The sequence below is a fragment of the Triticum aestivum genome, chromosome 1B (assembly GCF_018294505.1).
Source record: "Triticum aestivum cultivar Chinese Spring chromosome 1B, IWGSC CS RefSeq v2.1, whole genome shotgun sequence".
Lineage (NCBI taxonomy): Eukaryota > Viridiplantae > Streptophyta > Magnoliopsida > Poales > Poaceae > Triticum > Triticum aestivum.
Window position 1 is genome coordinate 378,206,499 of NC_057795.1, and position 9,981 is coordinate 378,216,479.

Here is a 9,981-nt window from a genome sequence, read left to right on the forward strand (position 1 = left end):
GGTTTTGCTGGATAGCTACTCCCTCCATCCGAAAATACTTGTCATTAAAATGAATGTATCTAGATGTATTTTAATTTTAGATATATCCATTTTCATCTATTTTGATGACAAGTAATTTCGGACGGAGGAGTATTTGATTTCTCTTCAGCAGTTGAAGCCGTTAGATTTTAGTAGTAACCAGTTACATTTTTTAGTCGTATATAACCAGTTGTCCGACCAAGACATGTGAACTGCTATTAGCAACAACAAAAAAAGACATGTGAACTGCTATTTTTTCTACACAAAGATTCGTAAAGAAAGGCACGAGGGTCTTATTTTATATTGACTCGGTGAGCTGGACAATGGAAGAGGGGTTAGGTATACAAGTGCGTAAGCCATTATTCTTGTGTTTAAAATTTTATTAAACTATAGAAGTTGTTGAATCTGTGGAGGGACCATGCCGCCAATGGGCCGCCGTCAGGGGACCAACGGACCGTACAGATATGCTTCCATTGCACCGTGAAAGTCGGTAGCCTGTAACATAAGCTTCAGCTTTGGAGAGCAACCGCAGCCAGGATTACATCACTAACACTTACAACTTCCTTCTAGTATTATAGCAGTATAACTGATAAAGAATTTTGTGTAGTAATAACAGTTATCTACAAGATGTACTTCCAATTTATTCCATCAGTTATGTCTATGGATTCTTTCAAGACATATATGTTTTACTCACGAGCACCCGTCGAGGCTTCATCTGAATCCTCCGCATGAGGCTAGTCATAGTGGGAGTAACTTAGCAAGTAACATAGCACACTCCGAGATTTTTTTGCTTATGTGGCATGTAGTTAATGAGAAGTGGTAACATAATATGTTACTGTAACATAGCGCTTTTCAAGACAAGATGAGTCTACAAACTAATTAATAAAGTCCTCCATGACACTACTACTATGTTATTTTGCACTATGAAGGTAGTAACTTAGGCTAGTATTATATGCATGACACTAATATAAGTTACTCCTCACTATGACCAGCCTGAGACTTCCATCAGAGCTTGGGAACAATTCTTCTTCCATGGGAAGGTCTAGTTGGCAGGTTCAAATCTTCCCACTGTGGATCGTCGACCTTGGAGAAATATTTTGCAACTACCCCGTCATGCACTTTATCCAGAGTTGGCGGCATCCACTGCAATCAACAGATGTACCAACACAATACAATACAATTCAATTCAGAGGGTACTCCATAGAAAGAAAATGTCTAATGCATTTTCTGAAGTCCATTATAAATATGAAGTGATATGACCTTTGGGTTTCGATCTTTATCTACAAGTATCGCCCTGCATCCCTGCGATAGCAATCAGATTTTAGATATATTGATTGCGAATAAACAGGACCACTGCTGAAGATGCTGACATTACCTCAAAGAAGTCTCTGCTGAAGTCACCGCGCATCACATGGCAAACCATTCTATATTCTCGGCGCAAGCACTCACCAACAGTTTGCAGCCTCCCTTCTCTTATCTGAAACCATAGTCAAAGGGATAAAGTAAGAACCATCATACAACGGGACATGCATGGCATATCTTAGTTTAACATCCGCATGACAAGACGTAAAACTTGCTTCATGCATTGATGAAAACCAAAAAAAAGTTCTTCCTAACTCGTGAATTCTTATGTTAACCAAGACTTTTGGTGCTGGTGTTTTGTGCAAACCCAATTACTTCTTATGTTAACCAAGACTTTTGGTGCTGGTGTTTTGTGCAAACCCAATTACTTCTCTGTGTGCCAAAGCTGCTCATTTTAATATGTAATGATGCTGATAGCTGGTGCTTTGACAGTTGACACCCTGATTCTGCTCGTGACAAGGTTGAAACTTCCACCATGTACAGATCCAAGACAAACTTTATGCCCAGAGATATCAGATTATCTAACTGAAACAGGCTAGAAGATGATTGTCACCGACTCACAGTGAGACCCCGTAACACTCTTTGATTCAACTTCTACCAAGTCACATTAATATTTAACATCGTGAGGTTGAGAAAGTTCATGTGGATGGAAATATCCAAAACAGTCCATCCAGATATGACCTGAGAAACTGGCACCAGCTTATGGTTGCTGTCAATAAGTTGGCAGGAGTTTTATCAGGAAAGAATGCAAGCGGAGACAAGGAAGTGGAGTTGGGGTAGCTGTGAGAGGAGATGAAAAGAGGGATAAGACTGGACCCACTTAGGGCTTGTTCGGTTTGATGGGGATTGAGGATTAAATCCCTGCAAGTCAAAATCCACCGCCACCCCCTCTAATCCTCTCCAATCCTCTTGGCAAGAGGATTAATCGAACAAGGCCTCAAGGGTAAGCTAGAGTTTCACACACGGCATCATAACTACAAGAACAAATTTTGGTGGAAAGTGTAGTTCAAAAGAAGTGACACATCTACAAAAGCAGATTTCTGTGCGCAACCCATACTGCATACAGCACCTTCCAAGTTTTTTTAAGGAAAATGTAAAAAAATCTTGGATGAAGGTCATGCTTATGCTGTATCTCGTTCACCTGCAAAACTTTCAAAAGAATATGCCCATTTATGTCTCATGAACCTGCAAAACTTCACAATAATATGACCCTTTGTGTCTCATGTACAAAAAAAGACGAGTGACTAGTATCGAATACTATTCACTTATATCTTGAATTTCTTTTGTAGTGGGTATAAATAGTAATCTTTTAAAAAAAATTGGAAGTGCATGCATTGGATGAAAAAATCTGAGCATAAGACAGCGCATAACCTACATTAATGTTTTTTTAAAAAAAATTGGAAGTGCGACATGCATGGTTTCCAGTGCAACCCACTGTGCTTTTGAATTATCTGCCATCTAGTTGCTATATACACACAGTTGTGCAGAGAACTAAATACTACACATATGTTGCGACCCCACACCAACAACTCCAAGGTTTTTGAAACTCGCTCATAATTGGTCAACAAGATTAAAATAGTTATGGGGTTGATATATTGTGCATTGTTTGAGACTCAAGGGTCCAACAGTCTAGGTCCCCAGCCTCCTACCCACCACAACTACCTCGATAGTCCTAACAATAATAGACATATTCAGTATACGAAACCATATCAAGGGTCAATGGGTCTAACCAAACATTAAGTCATTAACTACTAACCAATAACATAGCACGCCAAAACGATTAGACAACTGACGACATTACAAGTATAATGTTCTGGAAGTGTTTGACAGATACCGATGCGAGAGAGATTTTCAGACTAGTAGGAGAAGCCTTCCGCAATGAGTGGATTGCAGCAGTAACCAATTTATCGGCCATACTTGGAGCTTCTTGTTCCTGACATGATAGATACCAAATTTAGCTGGACAAAACACATAGGCCCATAGAAAGTTACAATTAACTCCATCAAGACTCACAAGAGCGGATATGATTTCTTCGACTGTTCTTTTGGAGAAGCATCTGTTGATGATTTCCATCCTTGGAGCAAAAAAGAAAAAAGGGAAGTAACACAGAGGAATCAGGACATAATTGATCGAAGCATCAATGGATCATGCAGCTCATAGTAAAAACAGCTATCCGAGAAACCAGAAGCATTTCTTAAAGTAGATGGCCTTAATTACATGCAAACACAGACTTCAGCCAGTATCTAACATGGGCCTTAGGACCAAATTAGAACACAATGACAACAGCAAGTTTAAATGATCGATCCAGGTTATTCATGCTTTGCCGTCTTTACATCAATTGGATCAGAATGTTAATAAATATCATGGACAGGCAAGCCAACAGATTACGTATAGCTAGTAAAGCTCGAAGTAATTTTGTGTGAGAATTTTCATGACATGTTAGCATCAAAGATGTCAAGGTCTCAAGGATATCTCGTGCATGTAAGGGACAGCGCAGGAGTAGAACAACTTATCTTTTTTTTCATGAATAGTATAAACTACACATACACATACACATCAATGTAAACTCCACATGCATGAAAGGGATAATGTCAACACAATCGCCTTCTTACCTATTCATAGCACTACTTCCTTTCACAGATGGCTGTTGTGAAAATTGATCAATAATTCCACATATAGCAAATGGATCAGAAGTGTCCACCTTTTTAAGTGATTCTTCAAGCAGTGACATCCTCTGAAAAAATATACTAGGAATTATAGAGCAATGCTGACACACACATAACGTACTAGATGTAGGTCAACTGACAAGAACTTGCAGATGTTAGATCAACAAGGTTAGCAAAGCATGCACGTTGCATTGCTCAAGTTTCCAAGGACGTAAGTAACAATCACATTGATATGCATTGAGCATCAAACTTAAATCATCAGCAAACCTACGTTCAAAGGGACAAAATGAGTTGCCAGGCCACATGCAAGCATTTCTGCACCATCCAACCTTGCACCAGTAAGGCCAACATACTCTCCTGAAGAAAGACGTCACTGACGATTTAGTCAAAAACAACCTCTCAAGATAGTTCTGCAATCAATTATCTGACAACCGATCCCTACCATGAAATTAAATAGACATTCAAAACTTTGGCTACATATATTTCCACAACCATGCACATGAACATTTAAATTTATTTTTTTACAAGATAAACTGATTAATTTTTCAAAACTTCCATGATGAAGTGATAATGCTCCCATTGCCACCTCAAGCATGTTTTTTTTCATAATTCGACAAGGTAATTCATAAGGAACACCATTGATCACAATCAAATAAGCACATGATTCACATCAAAATTGTTAAGGGAGTGTCCAGGGATGCATAACTGTCCATGGATGTCATAATATCCTAAATCTCTCAACAGAGTTAGCTTAAGGGCAACCTACCGAAATTACTCAGCAAGGTAAAGAAAAATCAATACAACAGTACATAAACATATGGTTAGTGCAGAGCAAACTGGCATTGTTATGTGTGAAATTCATTTGAATAACGAAGGTGGGAGAAAAAAAAGGTCACCATAGAACCCAGGTAGTCTAGAAAGAAAATAAGAAGCCCCTATATCTGGAAAGAGTCCCAGTGCTGTTTCTGGCATTGCAAAAACCTGCATAGAAATTCAAAATAGATGAACACAAAATTTTGCTACATGCAAGCATACTGGTTATCTATAAAAGGGCATCAATCTACCACATACCCCAACTATGTATAAGAACTACTAGCATAGACAGAGCCCACATAAATGGCAAGTTGACCTAGCTGCCAGACCTAATAAGTTCTGATGTAAATATCCATAAGAGTGTTATTGGTTGGCTGAAAAAAAGTACACATTATGGGAAGCACTTGGTCATGAATTAATTATTCTGATTAAGTACTTACTTTGGGCCAACATGGAGTATAATCTCTATAACTAAATTTCTGACATCATCATGGTGCAATACCAGCACTAGTAAACAGTATAGCATATGAGTGTGAATGCATAAAGTACTTCATAAATTTTTTAAAGAGTGACTTAAATAAGATAACATGCAATCATTGGACAGTTAAAAACTGGATAGTGTGCGTGAGAACCCCAAACAAACAGATCTTAAGCTACCTCATGATAAATAAACATTCTGTGCACCCCAACTACAACCCCAATTAAATTATATAGCTATATAAGCAACACAGGAAGCAAAAGGCCATTTGAGTATGCTTCATAGAATATACCGTGTTCTCTGTGGCAACCCGAAACCTTCCATGTATAGAAACACCAGCACCTCCACCCATGACAATTCCAGTAAGTAGAGAAACCTACAATTGAATGATGTAGCATTTAGTAGTGCGCAACAACGACAAAACAATTATATGGAGAATGAATTTCAAAGGATGCGGCTCACCTGTGGTTTGCTATAAGTTGCAATGATATAGTTTAACAAAAATTCAGTATGGAAAAAATCAGCACCATATTTCCAGGTATCTGATTTCAGAGAACATACAATGAAGTTAATAAAATGCCTTCAGTAATGATAAATATAAAGGCTAAATGCTAATGTCTGAAGTCGAGTTGGACAAATAAAGATGACAGAAGTCAAAGGAAAAACATGCTGAAGCAATCAGCTTTAGGTAATTAATATCATTGACACCTTAAGTAATTAGTACCATTATTTATAGATTGGGCAACTTCAGCAACATCACCTCCAGCACAAAATGCCCTTCCTTTTCCCTGAGAAGAAATGAGGATTGAATCCAATGACAGACATGGGTTACAGGGTAAGTTAAAGTAGGAAGGAACATACAGACAACTATACCAATCTAAGAGAACTAACATAATGATAGCATGAAATGAAAAACAAAATGAGGTCAAACAACAATAGCAAGAGAAAAATAAAGAACGCCCAGAATATTAAATGTGAAATTGTTACAACAAGCCAATAATTCATACACTTCAAATCAGCGAGTACGAATGACAAAAAACGAGTGCAATGCTCAGCAACAAATATCACGGAACACCATAATTGTGTTTTCCCTAAAATCAAGCAATTAAAAACAGCAAGGAGGAATATGCTCCAAACCAGACTAAGTACAGAAAACGTTACTGCACGATTTCGGGAACATTGATTGGGTAACTGATGTCCACGGTTACTGCTTTGTTGCTCAGTAATTTCTATTTCCAGTTACGTGTTAATACACAGCATCCAAATATTCGAAGGGTGACCCAGATTACAGGACCAGAAAACAAGACACACACAGGCTATACTTAAGCAGTCGGTCAAATATTAGACTACAAAAGGCATGCAGTGCTATCAATTGACACACATAGGCTATACTTAAGAAGTCAGTCAAATATTAAACGACAAAAAGCATGCAGTGCTATTTAATATTTATTACCTTGACAATCAACAGTTTAACTGTGTTTTCTTCCTCATAAGAAGTGAAACATTTCAGAAGTCCTGTAACCTGGAAGATGAAACCAAAAGATCTGTCCTCAGCCATACTGAAAGCAGTTGTGGCTACTACTGCCGTATGATCCAGTACTAGTAGAACTCTTCTTGAATCTCTCTTGCAGACATACCATTGCAGAGGAGAGAGCATTTAACTGCTTTGGCCTATTCAAAACCAATGTCCGTGTAGAGCCATTTGCTTCCACCAGTACCTGGAAAAGGAGGGCAAAGAAAAGGCTCGTTATTTTCTGGAGAATTGAATCGGAGGAACTTACAGATGAGACTTATAAGGAAAAGGATATAGATCCGAAAGAAGGGTATACATCTGACAATAGGATTAATTATTATAAAGAACAACACAGCATAGTTTGGCCGCAAAAACATTTGGAACCTATATTGAGAATTCTAGAACCATACACCCTGAAGGATGATACAAAAACAGAGCCAAACCAACTCATGGTTGCTATTTGGTGATAATGAAATAAGGTGCAGTTTGCACTCTCAATTCTGACCAAGCATTCACTAGACAAGAAAAACAACATCTCTTGATTTTTTTTACTTAAATACATACCAGGAACACCAAAATAGTCAAAACTAAAAAGTAGCGCTATTATTAAATTCGGGCAATTTATTATAGTCTTCCCCGCAAGATCTGTCATCAATCTATCTAACGAGCCATTTCTCTGGTTATATCTACACACTAGACATTAGTCAAGCGAAAGGGGAAAACCCACTCCGATAGGAATCCGCCAGACTGCAGCTACAACAAACGACCATGGTTAGCCTAATCTAACATTTGAACTGAAGCTAAGTTACCCGACCGGGCACAGACGAGTAAAGCGAGATGACCTGCATGCAATGGAATGGAGTGGCAGCAGTAAGAGCAAGTACAGCAGTTTCCCTAAAATTTCTCCCCGTATATTTTGTAACCGGGAACTCCCCTAAAATTTTATTAAACTTCAGAAGCTCCCCTAAAACTTCAGAAGCTCCCCTAAATCATCTCCTATAAGGCTATAACTACCATTTTAAACCTTTATAGTTCGAACAGCTGGTTTTCTCATATGGCCATACCACATGTATCATTTTCTACATAATTCAAGCAATTATTTTGTTAATACAGCCAAGCATCCATACAACATATAATTCATAATTCAAATGATTTAGAGACATAGCAGCAGCAGCACATTAATGAAAATAGCAGCATCAAGCGTCTCTCTCTGTATATGCTAATAATATGCATTAGCAGCAGCAGCCCGTCAATAGATATAGCAGCAGCAGACCACAAAAATTTATCTTCTAGTCCCTCTGATTTCTCAGCCGCATACACATAGCAGCAGCATCGTCTAAGTCTCTCTCAGAGGCTAATTGATTTGATGCCAAGATTTGGCATTGCCAATACTTGGCAAGCTAACAATTGGCCATATCAAAAGTTGCCAAAAATTGGCAACTTCTTGTGAGGTTGGCAAATAAATTTGATAACCAACTAAATGCCATATGTTGGCATACCAATTTTTGGCATCAAACAATCATGCTCTCAATTTCTCTCCTCTAATCTCTCTGATTCATCCCCATAGCAGCAGGTAGTCCAGCGACTCCTTCCCCACCTCACTCTTCTTCACCCAGCCGCTCAGTGCCCCATCACCGTGGCCACAGCCCACCGCCCAGCACAGTGCCCGCCGGGCAAACGGATGGTCTTCCTTTGTCCCGGCGAGCCGCAACTGCTCGAACCCGTTTCTACTTCCTTTATCCCGCACGGCCTCATGTCGCTCCCCGCTCCCACCCCGTGCCTAGCCCCGGCGGCCGCGCCTCCCCCGCCTCCCAGCGCCGGGGCTCCTCCCTGCTCGCGCCTCCCCATCCGCGTTTCTTCGGCCCTCACCGCACCACCCCGTGGATCCACCGACTGGACGGTGCCGTCTGCGTCTGTGTGTGTGTGTCTCCCCCAGGTCAAGCTTACTCTGTTTTGCTCGATCTGAGATAGGAAGGCGGAGTCGCGGTGGCGGGAGCGAGCTTTCCGGAGGCAGCCGTTGGCATCGTATGGGCATGTGCGACCGAACGGATTGGAGACTGGGCGGCGAGAGGAGTAGTGGGAAGGAGGAGGAGGCGACAGACCTGATCGGAATCGCCGCTCGCCGGCGAGGCCATGTCGTCAGCTGGTGGAGCGAAGCGCCTGGAGCAGTGGAGCCTTTCGAGTTGGACTCGATGAGGAGACCCGAAGCCAAGCCGCGGCCAGGGGAAGGAGGAATGCACACCATCACACTACGGTTGGGTTGCCAGTTCCGTAACGGAAGAAAACTACTTCCACTGACTGGTGGACCAGCCATCCATACCAACAAGGCAACAGCTAGAGATGTTTTTTTTTTTGACAGCAACAGCTAGAGATGTTACGGAACTGGCGAGCCAACAATCCATACTGACTGGTCATACGAGTGGCTGCGGCGGGGGAAGTAGGAGTAGGAGGTATATCTGGTCATGGGCCGGGCCGGGCCGGGCTTGGGCCGGGCCTGAAAAAGCCCACGGCAGAAAACTGAGGCCCAGGCCCTCCCAAGCCCTATCATCGGGCCTATTTTTCAAGCCCAAGCCCAGCCCATCTGGTAAAAAGCCCTTAGGGCTTAGGGCCGTGGGCCGGGCCTCTTCCTTAAAAAGCCAATATGCCAAGCCCAAGCCCATCCAGGCCCTGCTGGTGGGCTCAAAACTCAGGCCCAAGCCCGGCCCACGGGCAAGCCCATCGGACCTAGGCCCTGGATTTTAGGGCCGGGTCTGGGTGGGCCAACAGGGCCGGGCCTGAGATGGCCAGGACTAGTAGGAGGGCACACGCCATGGGAAAATGCATTGCAGCTCTCACATGCCATACATCCCTATATGAGCATAGCATTTTTTTAAAGGTGTGTATTATATTAATTCAACGTAGGTTCAATACAATCATTGTCGACCAGTTGCAACACGCAGGTCAGAACTGTGTCGATCAACACACCCTTACTCACACCACTCCTACGGTAACTAGCGAGAGCATGGGCAACCCTATTGCCATTTCTAGAAATCTTAGCAATAGTAAAATCAGAAAGTTGCCCCGGCAAACTCAGGATTTCCCTAACCATGCTCCCAATGGGGGATCTATTAAAATCCTTAGAAGAAAGTTGT

General features: G+C 41.4%; 1 protein-coding gene across 1 annotated transcript; it reads right to left on the reverse strand.

Moving 5' to 3' along the window:
- Window positions 1-828: 828 nt before the first annotated feature.
- LOC123125516 (3-hydroxyisobutyryl-CoA hydrolase 1) lies at window positions 829-9,149 on the reverse strand. The gene is made up of 14 exons (XM_044545995.1): window positions 8,953-9,149; window positions 6,975-7,055; window positions 6,791-6,859; window positions 6,062-6,125; window positions 5,800-5,879; window positions 5,630-5,713; window positions 4,943-5,027; window positions 4,318-4,403; window positions 3,993-4,114; window positions 3,394-3,454; window positions 3,215-3,313; window positions 1,394-1,495; window positions 1,279-1,320; window positions 829-1,161 (listed from the first exon to the last, which is right to left on the reverse strand). Exons 1-14 carry the CDS (start codon window positions 8,983-8,985, stop codon window positions 1,024-1,026), a joined length of 1,146 nt encoding a protein of 381 aa, XP_044401930.1. The 5' UTR covers window positions 8,986-9,149; the 3' UTR covers window positions 829-1,023.
- Window positions 9,150-9,981: the final 832 nt, after the last annotated feature.